The following is a 19461-nucleotide window of genomic DNA, read 5'->3' as shown; positions in this document are numbered from 1 at the left end:
CAACCCCCCTCTCTACCATTGTGTCTTTCTTGAAACACTTATTCTGCCTCTTTGCCATGGCGTCTGCTGCTGGATGGTTGCCAAGTGAGCCACCTAAAGAGGGTGACAAAGAGGAAGCCTAGCCCAATGAAATGAACAAAACATCAGAACAAGATGACATGTGTGAAGAGGCAGAGCCGATTACCTGCCCCATAAAGTTTTAATTAGATGAGCACAAAGCAGATTTCTCTCTTGTCTTGTCAGTAAGTGAATGTGTTTATGGACCACTGTCATTAGGCAGAGAAATTTCTAGAAGTGAGTAACAGGCTCTGACAAGATCCTTTGACTTCTGCAATGTTTTAAGAACAGAGAGAAAATCATTTGTGCTCACTTTGGATTGTCTCATTCTTTTAACACTTTCTAGACCCATATAGAAGCTACCATTTAAGTACAGGTATCTAGAATTGTGGGTGTTAATCTTTGGGTTCATACTTGTCACGAGGAAAGAAAGGAAGGCTCTGGGAGGGAAGAGGAAGACTTCACTGGAACATGTTTTCCTTCCAGCATTCTGCAATATATATCAAGAGTACATGCATATTCAAGCTTTCTGAACTAGCAATTTAGTCCCTCAGTCAACAATTACTATAACAAGTTTACCAATATGTTACTCATACCAGCAGAATGATGAAAGTTAAATATCTAGTGAGAAAGGGTACGCAGATAATTACGGTATGTCCATCCACTTTGAGGATTATTTTCCCCTCAAGATAGGGTTTCTCCATGTAGTTTTGGTGCCTGTTCTGGATCTTGCTCCATAGACCAGGCTGGGCTGGAACTCCCAGAGATGCAGAGATCCACCTGGCTCTGCCTCCTGAGTGCTGGGATTAAAAGCATGTGCCACTGCCACCCAGCTTTTGAGGATGGTTTTTAAAATGTGTTCTCGTATAATCTTAAGCTGTAGAAATGTTCATATGATGGGCTTTGAGAGAAAACTGTCAATTTTCATATAAAATATATTGATTATGTAAAATATTTTAATTAGTTAAATGTAAAGAGGTGATATCTCAGGGACATGTAGAAACATGATTTTCAAAAGGTAGATATTATCTTGTGGGGCACTGAGATAAACAGACTGCTTGAGTTTTTCTAGATTGATAGTATATCTTATTTTTATCTCCTAAGAAGTATATTCACATATAATAATAATATATCCATTTATTTCACTATGTATTTTATACAATTAAAGTTACATATAATGTACAATTGCAAAATGACATGTCTATATTGCAATAAAATTCTATTCATACTTTATAATAAATTCAAGTGTACTTAAACAGTTAAGTACCAAAGCACTTAGCAGGTTACTGGGTCGAACTCACTATGCAGCTCTATTTTCTTCCCAGGAGAAAGACATTACTCCTGACCCCAAGCTGTTGGAGAAGGTGAGTGAGTGTGACAGGAGCCTCGCCGTTTCAAGGCACCAGGAGCACCCTCTGGCCCACCTCTCACCTGAGCTCTCTGATGTTTTTGACTTCTTCATCGCACTTACCATCTGCAACACAGTAGTTGTTACGTCTCCAGATCAGCCACGACAAAAGGCAAGTTCTGCAATATCCATGAGACCCCAAGGTGTCCTTGACGCTCTCTGAGGCCTGCATTGTGACTCTTGGCTGAAGGTAGTAAGCATGGTTCACCTTCCTGCAGGAAGCTGCTCATGGGGATGGTGCCTCAGGCTTACTGGGATTCAACAGAGACAAAGTGGCCAGCAAGCTGCAGTAGGTGCAAGGACAGAGCCCAGAATGGAAGGGTGTACACAAAGGCCATGTGTAGCCACATGACTTTGAGAAGCCACACTTCCCCTGGCTCTTTGGAACCTGTTGGCCTTGGGCAGGGTCAGAAGGATGGTTACCCAGTGACTTACCCAGAGAGCCTCAGGCTTCCAGAATCATATAAAAGGGATGATAAAGATGGCTGGGGGACAGATTCTGGGACAAGATTTATGAACTTTCAACCCTCACTTGAAGCCTTAGACATGTTATTCTCATCACTGTGCTTGGATATGTCATCTGGGCCATAGAGCAGTGGTGAAGATTTATGGGAAGGTCTCAGAGTCAAGTTTGGGTACACAGAAGAAATAAGGTGATAGTAATAAATACATTTATCATTGTTCCCCAAGGTGAAGTGGATGAGAGTGATTCAGTCAGAGATTATTTAGGGTTTTGGAATCAGCAGTACCCAAGTTGCGGTTTGCTTTGGTCTAACATTAAGATTCTTTTTGGGGAGAGGTTTATATGAAAAGGGCTCCTATGTAATACAAGTGTTCCTCCGAGAATTGTCCTCATGAGTCAGGCTGCCTAATGGATGCCTGTGAGCCTCGTTGTTCGTACCAGGCAAGAAATGGATGGAAATGTTGTTCATGGCTGAGTGTGTGCCTCAGACCTTCCCTCCACCAGCCTTCTGACTCAGCTCTTCCAGCAGCTTCTACTGGTGTGTTAATGTGGGGTGAGCAAGATGTGAACCAATGCTCCTACTCTGGCAGTATATCAGAAAGCATTTGCTACTTAGCTATGCTCTTAATTCTCACTGCTTCAATCTGGTGAGGCCCCAAGGGACCTGAAAGATCCCAAGTGGGCAGTTCCGTACAGTCCAGACCACAAGTGTGTATTGCCTGCCAGCTCTGAGCAGAAGCTTATTCCTACTGTGGTACAAGCTTCCTAAGCATCCCTCACCCGGCCTTGTGAACTTTTATCACAAAGTAATAAAGCCCTCTGCCATGTACATCCCTGGAGGGCTGAGTGTTTCCTAGGTTACCCTCTGCCTAAGAGATAAAAGCAATATAGCAGTTGTTAAATAAGCAAGAGACTCCAAGGTAACTAAGGTGTGTTTTGAAAGTTGTCACATGTGCTGTCAGTTCCACAGAGGGAACAGAATATTTAATCACCCACCTTTGGACTGAAAACGAACATGTTTCTAGATACATTTCTGTTCCTGCATCTGGGGTGGGGGCAGGAAATGGCACCGTCAGGAGCCTTTGGAGTTACCAAGTGCTGCATGGTAAAGCCTATCCCCCATTCAGACATAGAGTATGTTTAGTCATTCTAATGGACATGGAGTGTGGTTCCGAGGAAGAAAATAGGCTTAGCATGTGTGAGGTCCTGGACTCAGTTCCCGGAACCAAAAGAATCAAATCAAGACAGAGACACTATAGGACTGAAGGAAAAATGCTCTTGTCATAATTTAGGCCAGTGTCCCACTTTTCCTAATGCCTGGTTAGCTGGAAATTATTATGGTAATTCAAAGCTTTGGTCCTCAAGGATCAGTTACAGAGTTTTAAGAATCCTTACAATTTAGTTTTGGGTTGTTTCAACATTAGCTTTTTTCCCCCCATCTTGTTTTCCTTGTCTTTTCTTCTTCTTCTTTCTTTGAGAATTTCTTACAATGAGTTTTTATTATGGTAACCCCTTCCTCCAGCTCCTTCCATAGCCACTCTACTTCCCTACCCACTCAATTTTTGGATGTCTTTCCCCTACCCCATTTTAAAACTGATTAAGTACAATTTGTGCTGCCCATATACTGATGGAGGTATAGCCATCACTGGAGCTTGGTCAACTTAGCAGGGGCCACACCTTGAAAAGTGACTTTTCCCCCACTCTCTGGGAAGCTATCAATTGCCAACAGCTCCATAGCTAGGGGTGGGACTTCATGCGGCCTCCCTTCATGCTGGAATTTGGTCTGACTGGAGCTCATATGTATTTCAGTTTTCTGTTGTTTCAACATTTGCTCTTTAAATAAAGTGTGGCTTCATTGCTCCGTTGTGAACCTTTTGAATCTTTAACAATGTTATGTGCATGACTCCTTTTTCTTTTCTTATGCTTGTTAAGACTTTTTAGTGATTTGGATCATGAATCAGTCTATTATTTGCTGAGAAAGATTCTTTTGGGTTTAGAAGTATGACTTGTATATAAACATTTTTATGGATACAAGTCAGAAGAATAATCTCTTAAGTAGCCAAGACTGTGAATTTGTGGTTCTCCTGCCTCAGCCTCCTGAATACTGGGATTACAGGTTGGGCCCATCATGCTAGTCCTGAAGTGGCTTTCTAATTGGAGCATGGGTGGAGGAGACAGACCCAGTTTTACGCCAGGCATCAGTGAGCCACTTGCTCCTCTGAGGCTCTTATGAAGAGTGAGGGATCAGTGGGATTTTTCTCACTTGACTGGACTGCTTCCCCTACAGGTGAGGGTGAGGTTTGAGCTGAAGTCCCCAGTGAAGACCATAGAAGATTTCCTTCGGAGGTTCACACCCAGCCGCCTGGCTTCCGGCTGCAGCAGTATTGGGAACCTGACCACCAGTAAATCCAGCCACAAAACTGGATCTGGTTTCCTGCCCAGCCTGTCTCAGGACAACATGATTCTCAGGCTGGAGGAGAAGCTAGACCAAGTAGCACCAGCCATTGCCAGCAATGGCTATAGCAGCCAGGCGGCCCAGGCAGAAGGTTGGACCCCAGAATGCACTCCAGAGAAGTGCCCTGGGGAGGAGGCGAAGCAGCAGGAACGGGAGCTGCGCTATGAGGCCGAGAGCCCGGATGAGGCTGCACTGGTGTATGCAGCCAGAGCCTACAGCTGCACGCTGGTGGACCGACTTCACGACCAGGTGTCCGTGGAGCTGCCTCACCTAGGCAGGCTCACCTTCGAGCTGCTGCACACGCTTGGATTCGATTCCACCCGCAAAAGGATGTCAGTGGTGATCCGACACCCGCTGACTGACGAGATCAACGTCTACACCAAGGGGGCCGATTCAGTGGTCATGGACCTTTTGCTGCCGTGCTCCTCAGGTAAACCAGTCTCCTCCTCTCCCACGGCACCCCAGAGTCAGGAAGGGCTTTTTGAGAAATCCACCCAGCCGAGTAAAGGAAGTTTCATTAATCTTTTCTGGAGTTCAGGCCCTTTGAGAGAATCCCAGGGTTCTAAGTACCAAGGTTTTACACTGGTATGCATTTAGGGGGCTTTTGCACTTTGACCCAGCCCTCTTATGCCCTCTAGCATAGTAGAGTTGGAGATCACTTGGGAAGCATCACACTTTAAATATAAGCAAAGAAGATGGGGACACTTTAGATGAGAAGTTCTGGAAGTTTTCTTCCTACTGTAGATCTGGGGCAGCTTTGTGTTCTAGGCCACAGTGGTCAGCCTATTATAAGGTGTAAGAGTAGACTGTGGTCACAAGAAATGGGCCTGCCAGCCTCTTTCCTCTGCTCTCAGTGGGTCAAGCAGCCTCTTGTCAGTCTCTCTCCATTGCTTATGAGTTAAAATGTGGTTTTAAAATCACAGTGCAATTGCCCATCAAAAGAGGTTGTGACTGTGTCCAGCTAGAAGTGCCCCTGACCTTCAGAAGGAAGGCGAAAGCCACATTGTAAAGCCGACTTGGTTTTCCCCCTGCCAGCACACCAGTGAGAACCAAGGAGTGAGATCACCTCTGGGAGTCAGGAGGAAGGTAGAGGCTGAATGCTGCTTGTGGTCCAAGGGTTCGAGCCCAGGCTCGGCTGCTTTACCCCTGTAGTCTTCCTGACTGTCATAGCTTGTAATCAGCTTGAGTACCACCTGCCGTGAGACTCTGTTTAAAGAGTTCTTGATGCCCTTAACAGCAAACTTGGGGCAGAATGCTATTAGTGAAGTGACTTTTCCATGCCCAGATAAACTTCATTCTTATTCTTGACTCTGATTTACATCTACATGAAAGAAAGCACAGAGAAGGCAGTTATCTGAGCAGATTTCCTTCTACTCCCATGATCACCTCTGCCCTGTTTTATAATGGCAGTAATTAAAGGCAGAGTGATGGACTACCAGGCTTCAGCCTCTAACACAAGTAAGGGGTCATATCACAAGGAAAAGGGACCGTATGGAGAAAGGCTTGTGGTGGGAGTGGGAGGGAGATTAGAGGGGCAGGGGGACAGTGATCGGGATGCACTTTATATATGCATGGATTTGTCAAAGAATGAACTCATTGACATGTGGGGTGGGGAAAAAGTCAGCCAAAGCAGCCTGTCCTGTCCTAGATGGAGGGCAGTAAGCCCTGCCAAGCTGTTCAAGGAAACATACTCCATGGAGGACGTCACAGCCATGCCACATGTGTGCTCTGTGCCAGTATGTGAGTATTTTAAGATGTTTAAGAACATCTCAACTGTATAGACAGACCATGAAGAAACTCTGAATACTAACTCTTGTAACACCGCCTGTTAGTCAACTTTACATCACTACAACAAAACACTTGAGAAAATCAGTCTATAAAGAGAAGTGTTATTTCAGCTCACAGTTTAGAGGTTTCAGTACACGGTTGATCTTCTCACTCTTATGATAGTGATGAGGGTGTCATTGTAGGCTCAACTTAGTAGAACAAACCTCTTATCTCATGGCTGGGAAGCAAAAGTGGAAGGGGGTGCAGTCCAGATCCTACCGACCTCTTTGAAAGCATATCCCTGGTGATCTAGTGACCTTCCATCAAGCTTCGGTCTGTGGACAACATCCACCCTGCTCCAAAATAGTGGGACCACGCCTTTAACACATGGCCCTTCGGAGCATTCAAACTGCGTCACCATTGTTTCGCTTTAAAAAAGACATTTTAATGCCCACCAGTACTAAAGATATCTCAGAAAGAGATGTCATTAAATAAACACTGGACTGCTTGCTGTCTTATTCCTCCTTTTCTCCTAATACGCCACAGGGAAAGGAGCATTATCTGGGGCACTGTCAGGACATTCATTAGCAGATGAGGAGGGAACAGGCAGAGGACCAGGGATGGTGGCTGCTAAGTGTGCCCAAGGATTTTCTTATGCAGCATTGCAAGGCAGGAGAATATTTACCTTTTACAAGACCTATCCAGAACCAACTTTAAGGTCAAGGTTGAGGAGCCTACACTCCCCTTTGGGGAGACTTAACAGCCCTTTCCACTCAGTCATGTAGCCCTAACACAGGGTTGGGTACACCTGTGTGCCTTGTTTCTGTCGGCTCCCTATTGTGGGCCTCAGGAAGAAACTTGCCATCTCTGGTTAGCTGCAGATATGAAGAGCAGAGCTCAAATCTCTTACCTCCTAGAAGGCCCGGGTAACGACAATTATATCTCATATTCTCAAGAGGCGCACAGCAAGTAGGGCAAATAAAAATAATTTGTTAGTGTGCATTTGCACCTTCCTCTGGGAAATATTGCAGTTGGTTTGGATAGGAAAGATGTATAAGTGTAATGGGCAAGTTAAGACTGAGACAGTGTAGACACCGGGAAAAGCAGCTGGAGCATAGCACTGGGGGGGAGGGGGGGGGTCACTGTGAACTCACCCACCTGGACATGTGGCCATGAAAAAGTGAGGCAGGTGTGGAGAAGAGCGGACTTGGTACAAATGGCTAGGTGCAATCAAGAGGCAACACGTAGTGGCCAGGCCACTCCACCTGCGCACAGATGGTGATATTAGGAGGGTACACAGGTCTCATAGCTAGATGTAACCCCACCCACTTTCTTCAAAGAGCTTGCAGTACTTTACCCAAAGCATCATGAACTGGCTGAGCAATAGTGAATATGACAGAGTGGGAGGGGCTAGGTGGCATTATCAGCACATAGCCAAGTCTTTGTCTTGCCTGCCATGGTGGGAAGTTGTGTAGTGTTGGTTACAAAGCGCCACCCTACCCCTGTCTTCACAGACCTCTGTTCAAACACCAGGTCCAGACGTCCTGGCTCTGTGACCGTGGATGAGTCATTCGCTTTCTGTGTGTCAAAGCCTAGCTCACAGGAAGCTCTGTACACACTGGCTCAGTGCCTGGTATGACATGGACTGGCAGCATAAGCAGGACCCCCTTCCCACTCCTCTGTCTGCTCCCTTCAAAATTCTCTTGCCTGTGGTTTGGGAGAGTCGCCACTTTGTATAGTCTGCTCTGCCCTTTTCCTGAGATGAAGGATGACTACGGGTTCATTGTAGCCCACTGCCCAGCAAGGGCTAACATGCTGCTACCCAGCACATAGGTAAATGATTTGTTGTTGTTGTTGTTTTCATGAATGAGTAGAGAATCACCTTCCCCCTGTTTCCTGCCTTAATAAAGTTCAATTCCTTATTAGGAAAATAGGATTTCCAAAGTATAAAAGAAGTAACACTGAGCACTTTGTAAAAACACACATTGAGCTCAAGAAGAGAAACTGAATACTCCCCTTGGGAGCCTCTTAGTGTTGTAAGCATCAGCAGCATTTCCCCAATGTCTGGCTAGCTGCAGCTCTCTTAGCCCTTCTGTGTCTGGCAGTTGGTGAACATGCATACCATCTTTCCACACTGGCCAGAGCTGTCACTCTGGTACTATGTCTGCTTCTCCAGGGCCCGCCCTGGTGCAGTCTCAGCATCCTTCTGTACGGAGCCCTCAGTGAAGGTACTGGCAGCCTGGCTTCCACTTCTGGGTGCACTAGTTCCATTACCTAGGGAGCTGAACATCAGACACAGAATCCCTTCCATTAGTAGGTAGGTAACAAAGGACATAGATTGCTGTAGAATATCAGAAAGAAGAAGAGGCTTTTGCATGACTGTGACCTCACATGCATTGAGAATGTTATGACTTTAGCCTGAGTCAGCACCCTCCCAGCCTTGGTCCCAGATAGGGGCAAAATCATGGGGGATGCACACCCTGTTCCACACTGCAATCTCCTTAGACTCCCCAGATCCTTGGTGATGGTCATTGTGCAGCTTGAGTTTTTCCCAACATCTTGTATCTTCCACCAGACCGCAGATCAATTCCAGCATTCATAGAAACAAGTCCTCTAAGCCCCAGCACTATGTCTTTTCTCTGGCTTCCCTGCCTTGGTGCTGTAGGTATCTCTCACAGGAAGCTGCTTGACAGTGTAGAAAAGACTTCTAAAGAGTGGTGCAGTCTTGTGTCCTGTGTCTTGGGTGAGGGCAGGCCAGTGAGCAGTTTTTGCTGGGTAGGGCAGGTGCTCTTTTTTACCAGGCCCTGTGCAGACAGTCCTTCTATATCTCAGTGTCCATCCACCCCAGAAATGGATGCCTATGGCCAACCCTATCTCCATCTATTCCAAATCTTGAATGACCTAACTTACTTAAATTCAAGTAGTTGGCTCAGGGGGAGGGTGTTTGTTTGTTTTTCAACACTGTGGTTGATCAGAGTCACTGCCCTACTTGCCTCTTTTACTGATCCATCCACCTCCTCCTCTCCAGAGACAGTAGAAGAGCTTGGTGGTTTGTATTTTAATTTCAAGTTAAAACAGTGACCAGAGACCCAGGAAGCTTTCAAGAGTGATGACATATCACTTTTGTATAAGGCAGTCAAACTTAAGACTTTGTCTTTGAACTTATCTTTCAGTAAATTTAAATACAAAAATAATCCAGGACAACTCTTCGTGTTCATTAATGACCATAAGAAGCCACCTTTAAATAATTGGCCTGCCAAAACATTTTAATGCCATGTGTTTATGTTCTGCTTCATACATGAGGATAAGATTTTTTTCTTACCCCAATTGTCAGCCTCCTGTATGCTTTGTCAACCTCTTGAATTGCTGGCCAGGTCCAGCTTGTCATGAGGTGAACTTGAGTAGTAGACAAGTCTTCCTGGGTCTAGATGTCTCATGGCTCAGGATTGCCAGAGTAAGATAATACAATATATAGAATGTTCAGTTACACTTAAATTTCTAATATAGAGCGTGTGTGTGTGTGTGTGTGTGTGTGTGTGTGTGTGTGTGTGTTTTTAGTAAAAGTATGACTTATCTACCATTTGGACATCTTTTACCAACAGTAGGGGATGTTGTGAAGAGAGAAATGAGACTTTGTCTGAGTTCAGTTTTTTATAAATAAGTGTGTATACACCGCCTCTATTAAGCAGACTGTACTAAAACATGCCAAGTCATTTTTGATGAAGTTTTGTTCTCCTGTGCTTCTCAAACAAGGAATTTTAGAAACAAGCCCAGACTTGTGTTTTGGTGAGTTATTTTATTACAGTAACAGCTGGCTGACTTTTAGTTCTATGACATTTGCACACCATTTGTAATCAGTATAACAGGCAACAGGAAGACCCTCATTGGGGCACTTAGCTGGGTCACTCTTACTGGTTCTGCTTGTACTCTGACCTAGATGATGCCAGAGGAAGGCACCAGAAAAGGATCCGGAGTAAAACACAGAATTACCTCAACCTTTATGCAGTGGAAGGCCTGCGTACTCTGTGCATTGCTAAGAGGGTGAGTGAGAGCCCCTTCAGGAGGGTGAGCCAGGGATCCCTTCATGAGGGTGAGTGAGATGCATGTTCAGGAGGGTGAGTGAGGGGCCCTTCAGGAGGGTGAGTGACAAGCTGCTTCATGAGGGTGAGTGAGATGCATGTTCAGGAGGGTGAGTGAGGGGCCCTTCAGGAGGGTGAGTGACAAGCTGCTTCAGGAGGGTGAGTGAGGGGCATCTTCATGAGGGTGAGTGAGATGCATGTTCAGGAGGGTGAGTGAGATGCATGTTCAGGAGGGTGAGTGAGGGGCATCTTCATGAGGGCACACATTGGTAACAGCCTCTCCCATGCACAGCACCCAGTGCAGCACTCAACAGCGTGTGTCTCCATAGGTTCTGAGCAAAGAAGAGTACGCTTGCTGGTTGCAGAGCCACATAGAAGCAGAGGCATCTGTGGAAGGCCGTGAAGAGCTCCTCTTCCAGTCTGCGGTGCGCCTGGAGACGAACTTGCACCTGCTGGGTAATTAGCTTTCCAGATGCCTGTTGTACAGAGCAGTGCTGTTTGCAGGGGTCCTGGAGTGACTAGTGACATGGCTGCTTCTCTTGCTCTGGACTGTGTTGAGCTTGTCTGGGGAACCACCTGGCTTTTAGCTAGCTTGTTCCCAAGTCAGAGAAACATTTTCTGCAGGCTCTGTCCATGGGGCTCATATGTGCCAGGCACTCCAGGTTCGCTGTCTTCATGTCTCCTTTAAACCTCACTTTCCAACAAAAATGGCTATAAGGAGCAAGCCTTTTGACAATAGACAGCTGGGAAGATTTCAAGCCCCTGGCAATCTACATGAACATGCATGGAAATGCTGAGTTTTGCATCTTATAAATCATTTTAGATTCATTTGGGATGAAAAGAAAATGGCTCATATTTCCTTCTTCATCCCTATTTACATCTAATAAAATCTAATTAGTTATTAGGAAGACATTAAGGTACTTATTACTTGGGTACCTATTTTAATATTTAATTTTTCAATATTTTAAGATTTCATATTAAAATAGTGAATACATTCAGCTGGGTATCCCATGGCTGTGTATGTGATGTGTGCTCACAGGGAAACTAGCTGTGTAATGTACGTACACCTCATTTTGTGAAATATTGGTCAGAATCTGCTGGGATTGCATAAAGCTCCAGAGAGTTCATCTTTTCTTATTTAACAAAGGATGCATTCCCTTGTTTTCATTTTCTGGGCAGAGGGATTAGGAAATCTGTATTCCTATTTATACATATCTCTTATAATAGTTACTGTTAATATTTAATAGCATAATGTGCTCTACACAGAATACCACTACATACTTTGTCCACAGTGTCTGACAGACCATACCCTACTCAGAAAGCCATTGGATTGGAACCCAGAGACTTAGTGAATGCTATCTCTAATAAATTAAATGAAGCCCCTCAAACAGTTTCTGCCTATTTCAAGCCACTGATTTGATTACTGAATTGGAGCTGCTCTAATAAGGATACCCCTGTTTTCAGAAAGTCAACAACAGCTAGATAAGATGGTGCACGCCTGTAATTCCAGGATGGAGGAGGTACAGGCAGTAGAATATGAGTTTGAGACCATCCTGGGCTACACGGGGGGGGGGGGGGGGGGGGGGGCAGTCTCAAAAAAAGGAAAAACAATAAAACAACATAAACCCAGAAAGGGCTTCTCTGGAATGTTCTTTATTGATGGCTAGAGTGGTAAGAGAGGGGGTGTTGAGCTTATTCTTCTGGACCACCTGTTCATCTTCTTTGATCCCAGGCACTCCCCCTTCACGGTTGAGGTGGTCAGTGGTGAGGTGGTATTTCTCCTGGACAGTGCTAACTTCTCAGATGGAGTGAAGTTTGCTGCCTGGTCCACCCTTGTGGTAGGGGCTGGACCCACTCTAAAGCACTGCAGATGGTGTCTCTTCCCTTTCCGAGTCATGAAAGCACAGCTCTGAGCAGCTCCACTGCCCATCCCCACCATCCTCCTCAGTGTGGAGTCCTGGCTTGGTTATCAAATCCAGGTTCTGCCGCTTACTAGCCATGGAAGCTTGGACACGTTACTCAGTCTTTGTCTCCAAGGGTTCTTATCTGCTCTGTGGGGAAGGTGGCTGTAAGGGTGGGAGGAGGAGGTGGTGGGAAGCAGGGAGTATGGTTTGGCTGTGGGCTCTTGCACTCAGCCCCTGGCATGCTGATGAATCTATACCTGAGATGGCCTGACTGCTCTTTTTTCTACAAATTGTCTCTAGAAGAGGGGCCTCCGCCACTTCCCAGTCTTTGAGCCATGTCTCTGTTAACATACCTCAAGTCAGAACAGCCTTTGTAGACCTTGTTTTCACACTCAAGGTGAGATAACTCACCTTTTGATCTTTTGCATGAACTTATGGCAATAGGCAAAATCCAACAGTCGTTACCCACTTTCCACCTCCGAGCACCTAGAAAATTGATAGTTTAAGTGATGGAACCTAAGCTTGAAAATGTGCCACCTAGCACAGCTTCACCAAGGGGCAAGGAGTTCAGGAAGTTTCCCGAGACCTCACTGAGCAGTTTATATCTTTAATATTCTAACCCAAATTCCTCTTTCTAAATCTTTTTATTTAGGTGGTTATGTTAAACAACCTAAGAGAACCACAAATAACATTTTAGCAGGAAGGGTCACCTTCATACTGGGTTCTTAAACTGGGCAAGAAACAAAATTCAGCTGTATCATTCTGCTCATTTACCCCAGAATTCTTGCTGGTTCCTCTAAATGTCATCTGAAACCACTCATTTCTTTCCCCTTCTATCAAAAACCACCTGACATGTGGTTATTGTAACATGGGTGCATGGTAGAGCTCAGAACTGAACTGGCATTTCCATGCATCATGGTCCTCAAGGACCCTCCTCCTGCCCCTTCGTGGCCTCATCTAAACATAATCACCTCTCAAAGACCCCACCTCCTAACACTGTCACACTGGGAGTTAGGGCTTCCATCTGTTAATCTGAAAGCATTGATGGCAGCTGGGGACACAGACCTGCAGTCCATTAGCAGTGCCCCAGCACCAGGAGCTTGAAGGAGGAATGGCAAGGAGCCTCGGCCAGGGCTGAAGCCCAGGAAGTCATGGCTCACTTTTAGAGATTGGAAAGCAGAAAGCATCTCACCAGTGTCCTCAGATGAGAAATGAAGGCAGACTTGGGCACATTTTAGCACTGAATACAGGTTGATTATGCTTCACCCAAAATTCTTAGGATAGGAAGTGTTTGGGTTTTGAGAGTTTGTGCTTTCTTGTACATGCACAATGATAAATCTGGGGACTATGACCTTGCATTTTGTATACCTTCTACCTTATGCATAGCCTGAAGGCAATTGCAGACCCTTTAGACCCTTGTGTTTTGACTGTTATCTATCACATGAGATCATGTTAGATCTAAAAATTTTCTGAAGCGTTTCCGATTTCATCTTTTTGTGGTTAGAGATGTTCAGCCTGTTGTATATTTTCAATGAAGTCAGTAAGAGGAACTTGCCTCAAATTCTTTGTTTGTGGATAAGGCATTCGTGATGATGTTGCTTAGAAAACGAATGAGTCTTTCTCTCCACCGTTGGTTTGGATAACAAATGGTTGACATGGTTAAGCGCAAACATTGAATTTCATGCGTGGAAACTTTCTGGAGGATAGGAGATGGGTAACTACTAAGACTTTTCTTTTAATCCCTTGGGCATATGATGGTTTCCTCGCTCCATAGTCTCTGTTTTCAGAGTATATGAAAAGTTAGCTGCTTGTTAGTCAGAACGATTTCAAGTTATGCTTTGGTGAGTATACATAACAGTGTTTGTTGACTCGCACTTGTTCCTCCTACATATTCTTGACTGAGTCATGGCAATAGCTATGGTAAGCATCCAGCACAGTCCTGGAATGATGGATCATTTTAGCTTGCTTCCAGAGGGACTTTTTGCCACTTAGTGTCATCTGGCAAGTCAGCCCCAAGAAAGTCTTAGGTACTTGGTAGTGCCACATCTATCTTTGGTATATTTGGTACATGGCATTTGTATGCCATCAGGAATTGTGAAGAGGGACTCACTGGAACTGTCATACATTTAACCAGGTGCCACTGGAATAGAAGACCGCCTTCAGGATGGAGTTCCTGAAACCATCGCTAAATTACGACAAGCTGGCCTGCAGATTTGGGTCCTCACAGGTGACAAACAAGAAACAGCCATTAACATTGCATATGCCTGCAAACTGCTGGACCATGAAGAGCATGTCATCACACTCAATGCTGAGTCTCAGGTATGTAGATTCCGGAGAGACTGTGCCCTGTTCAAGGATGGCCTCATGTCCTGTAGGCTCCCATGATAGAACTCTGTTCGAAGGCCACTGAGGCGTCCACCTCTGGCAGCCACAGTGAGGAACATGTTTACCCACTGCATTCCCTTTTAGCATGTGTACTATTTCTGAGACTTGGGACATTCTTATCATCGTCTTGTGAGAGGTAGACTTTTCTGGGATTTCTTTTTATTTTTTTTAAATATTTTATATTTTGAGATTGTAATGTAATTACATCTTTTCTTTCTTCCTTTTCCTCTCTCCAAGCCCTCCCCTTTATCCCCCTCCTTGCCCTCTTTCAAATTCATGGCCTCTTTTTACATTAATCGTTGCCACATACACATTTCTTCTGCTCTCAGCATGCCTTAGTTGTCTGTAGTTAATTTTGTAGGATGAGGTCTTCTGCGCTTTCTCCCATCTGTGTTGACTTGCCTTTTGTTGTCCTTTTGAGCTCATGTTTAGGCAGTCCTGTTGATAAAACTTCATGGATATAGCTCCTGATAGTTCCTGGAGAAACAATCTCACAGCAAATTCCCTGTTCCTCCTGTTCTTATGAGTGGTTTGCCCCCCTTTCCCTGTGCTCCCCAAACCTTCTGTCCTATAGTTGTACTGTAAATGTATCCATTGATTGGCCGTGGTTTTCTGTAATGGTCCCTGGCTGTTGCAAAGAGAAGGCTCCTCCATGAAGGATGAGGACTACACTTATCAGGCTAGACCCTAGAAAAGGATGTCTTCTGGGTGGAGAGGTTGGATCTGGGATTTCTTAATACCAAAGGAATGTACATCTGGGTTTTATTAGTGCAAAGTTCAACTTCTTTTGTCATATCACTGGATTTTTTTTTTCTCACAAGGTCTTATGTGTCTAGGACGTGGAGCCAAGGCAGTGATCTATTCAGCATGAACTCCTCTGGTTTCATCAACTGCCTCTGGGCACTTCTTTGGTTCACTCACATTTGTTTGGTTAAATCCACAAGTATGCAAAGGGTGTCTACTCCCAGCACCTCCCTGATCTAGTATCTGGTTCCTCCCATGAGCTCCACTTGAAATCTCTTCAGGCTACTCACAAACTTCTTGGTGAAGCCCAAGACTCCCTCTGTGTATATCCCCTCCTCAGCCTTCTTTAGGAGATAAAGTAACTTCTATGGGTTGCTGTGGGATAATGATTTTGTACACTGGTTTAATAAAACTCTGATTGGCCAGTAGCCAGGCAGGAAGTATAGGTGGGATAAGGAGACAAGGAGAATTCTGGGAAGAGGAAGGCTAAGTCAGGAGATGCCAACCCACTGTCCAGGGAGCAGCATGTAATGGCACACAGGTAAAGCCATGGAAAATGTGGCTACATATAGATTAATAGAAATGGGCTGTGTTTAAGTGCAAGAGCTAGTCAGTAGTAAGCTTGAGCTAATGGCCAAGCAGTTTTAATTAATATAAGCCTCTGTATGTTTACTTGGGTGTTAGTGGCTAGGACCCAGTGGGTCACAGAAAAACTAAGATTTTCTGTGTCCCATCTGGTCTCTGTGTCCCACTCTGTGCCATTACATGCTGCTCCCTGGATGGAGGGCTGGTGCCTCCTGACTCAGCCTTCCTCTTCCCAGAATTCTCCTTGTCTGCTTACCCTTCCTATACTTCCTGCCTGGGTTGGCCAATCAGCATTTTATTACACCAGTGTACAAAAGCATTATTGTAGCTAGAGTTTTCCTGCCTGGCCCACAGTCAGGGCAAATCTCTCTCACCTGCCAGTCCCACAGCCACTCAGACCTGACCAAGTAAACACAGAGACTTATATTGGTTACAAACTGTATGGCCGTGGCAGGCTTCTTGCTAACTGTTCTTACAGTTTAAATTAATTCATTTCCATAAACCTATCCCTTGCCACATGGCTCGTGGCTTACCAGGATCTTCACATGCAGCTTGTCATGGTTGCGGCTGGCAGTGTCTCTCTGACTCAGCCTTCCACTTCCCAGCTTTATTCTCCTCCTTGCCCCGCCTATACTTCCTGCCTAGCCAATGGCCAATCAGTGTTTTATTGATTAATTAGCAACACATTTGCCATACATCCCACAGCACATTATCCCAGAGTGATGGGTAATCATGGATTCCTTCTAAGTTCCACACCCAGATCATTAGCTGTCCAGACCTCAGGACCCTGTCCCTGAGAGCCACATGTTCTCCTTGCTGTCTTGATGTTGTGGGATTTCAGTGACACTTCCTCTCTTATTTATGACATTGGTGTTTTGTGTTTGTTCCTTGATTGCTTTTGATGCCAGCCTATCAGTTATACTGACTCTTCAAGAACAAGGTTTGGGCTGCTTCGATTTCTTTTCTCTGTTGTTTTATTTTCAGTTTTATTGATGATGATCTGGGTTGCCTTCTTCCTCCTCTTCGTCTTCATCTTGCTTTATTTCCCTGTTCCCAAACATTTTTTTCTTTTCTAATATAAGCAAAACATCTGTACCTCACAATTTTGAAATGTGTTTTCAGCTCTATACAGCTCAAGATATTTTTATAAATATTTCTTATGTTTACCTTCGAGTCTGTGGATTATTTCAAAGTACTTTGTTTCATTTCCAAATATTTGGAGGTTGTCTTATCACCTTTCTGTTACTGATTCCTAGTTTATTCCATTTTGGTTAAATAATATTTCTGGTTAAATAATATTTCAATTCATCAAACTTTGTTAGCTTTTCAGTAACCAAAGGAGTGGTCTATATTGAGACTGCATTGTGTTGGGGCAGCTGCTCTCTTCTCTACAGCCCATGCCCTTCAGTTGATAAATGGGATGGTTCAGTTTTTGTGTCTTAAGGGTCAGGGGACAGGACTTCCTCCTCAGTCTCCTTGGCTCACCTCTTGCCTTGTATCTGAAGCCATTGCTGTAGGGCAGGCCCACTGACAGCAAACACTGTCTCTTCACTCAGGAAATGGCTTAACTGCTTTCCTTCTGGACCCCTATCTTCACTGAATATGGGAGACTGAAATGGCAATGATTTCCTTCCAGTACTCCAAGCGTATTCCACTTCCTTCCAGATACGTGGTTTCTAAGGAAATCGGTGCAGCTCTTGGACCCCTGCTGCCTAATAACCAGTGACTGTGTTTGTGTGGCTGCTCCTGGGATTTTTTTCTTTGCCGTTTGTCTGAAGCAGTTTGATCTCTGTATTTGTGTTTGTTTCAAGCTAACTGACTTCTGTTATTGTCTCTTTACTACTAAGCCTGTATAGTAATGATTTTAGAAAATAAACTCCATATATAGAATGGTTTTATATTTACAAAAATATTTGGAAAAGTCTTTGGAGCATTCCCATATCATACCCAATTTCTCCTGATTAGCATCTTATAGGAGCATAGAGCATTTGCTACACCCACAAACTAACATTAGCACATGCTCTAACAAAAGCTCTTGCTATATAGATCGTCTTACCTGGCACCTGCCATCCTGTTTCAGGATTTCATGTTACATCTGTTTGTCAAAGCTCTCTTGAATGTTCCTGACTGTGACAGTTTCTCAGACTGTCTTTGTCTTTTGTGTCCTTGGAATTTTGAAGAGAACTGATAAAATTGTTTATAGACTGGTTTGATCTTTAGGTTCTCCTGATATTGCTATTATAACGAGAATGAAGCTATGAATGTTGTGTGGAGGGCATGAGGCATCATCATTTCATCACATTGTATAATCATGCCATCATGTTGTCGATGACCTGGTGTTTGCCACTTGTGTTCATTTTACAAGGACTACAGCTCCCCGCCCCCCCTTTTCCTTTATTGAACTCTTTGGAGACAAGTCCCTGTGAACTCACACTTCAGGAGTGGGGTGCTGCAGTCCACCTGGAGGACAAAGATTCTACATAAAGTATTTAGAATTACATTTAAATTTCCACATAATCTTTCTGTATATGGCTTACAATCTTCCCCCCAAAACTGTTTTGCTACTGATTTCCAGAATGCTACTGCTTGCTTGAAGCTTTTCTGTGCTGGCTGCTTTAATGTCCCTGTTAGACTAGTCCAGTGTCAAAGTCACCTTCTGTCCGTTGCGCTTTTCCACAGGAGCTGGGATGTCCTGATTCTCCTGGCACTGTAAGCTTTTGACATGTGCATTGTGGGTATTCTGTTATGACTCTCACCGTTTTAAAGTTCTTATGGAGTATGGAGTGTTGGAAGCAGGCTATCTGCCATGTTGGATTTGGAGCTGAGGCTCTGCTCAGCCTCTGGATGTGTGGTTTACTCACCCTTGGTCTGCTTCCAGTGCCAGCTTTGAATACACATGTTTCTCTTTGGAAGTCAGTGTAGAGCAGGGCTGGTGGCTGTGCCAGAGTATCATTCTCAGTATTGCTGTCCCCTCAGGATTATGCCCACGTGTTCACATCGTACAATGAACCCCTAAGTTCATAAATAGTGTTTTTGAGCCAGCTGAGGCATCTTTCTTTTACCATCTTTCTAGTACTTTCTAGTTCCTCAAGAGTCCCCTTTTCTGTCCTCTGGTGAGAAAGCCAAGGTGTATGTTACTCCTTTCTACTTCCCGGTTTCCTCCTCCTCCACCTGCATGTGGAGCCCAGGAATGGCAGGGCAGAGAAGAAAGGCAGTCATTATACTGCCATCTTGACACCACAGTGCCTGAGACAAGAGGCGGGTTCCACTCCTTCCGAATCTTCATCCCTAGATGGTCCTGTTCGCTGCCAGCATAGCCGAACCCATGTGATGAGGACTAGAAGACAGGAAAATAAAACAAAAACAAGCAAAAAAGCAGAGGTTCCCTGTGTCTTATCTGAGTATTGGGAATGCCTTTCCTCCCTCCTGCAGCCAGAGCCCAGGGTTTCTTCCTGAGCTGCTGGTCTCTGGCATCCACTTTCAATTCTTGGAGACCTTGGGCCATGCCAGAGGCTTCCAGGGTGAAAACGGAACATTTGTCACCCTTTGGGGTCCTAATGATAATCTCCTTTCCCTATCCGAATGCTAGTTTTCTTTCAGAGTTCACAAATAGC

The 19461-nt window shown here is 44.7% G+C and overlaps 1 protein-coding gene across 2 annotated transcripts in view; it reads left to right on the top strand.

The window, feature by feature from the left end:
* The window catches only part of Atp10a (ATPase phospholipid transporting 10A (putative)), a 184875-nt gene that overhangs the window by 148539 nt on the left and 16875 nt on the right, over positions 1-19461 (top strand). For both annotated transcript variants that reach the window (XM_059273636.1, XM_059273628.1), the window contains exons 10-14: positions 1383-1577; positions 4216-4813; positions 10088-10191; positions 10559-10685; positions 14268-14452. In XM_059273636.1, coding sequence (XP_059129619.1) covers positions 1383-1577; positions 4216-4813; positions 10088-10191; positions 10559-10685; positions 14268-14452 — 1209 coding nt within the window. The remainder of the gene's footprint in view (positions 1-1382; positions 1578-4215; positions 4814-10087; positions 10192-10558; positions 10686-14267; positions 14453-19461) is intronic.

The sequence above is a fragment of the Peromyscus eremicus genome, chromosome 1 (genome assembly GCF_949786415.1).
Source record: "Peromyscus eremicus chromosome 1, PerEre_H2_v1, whole genome shotgun sequence".
NCBI lineage: Eukaryota > Metazoa > Chordata > Mammalia > Rodentia > Cricetidae > Peromyscus > Peromyscus eremicus.
Note: the sequence above shows the minus strand (reverse complement) of the source record. Positions and strands in the feature narration are given on the sequence as shown.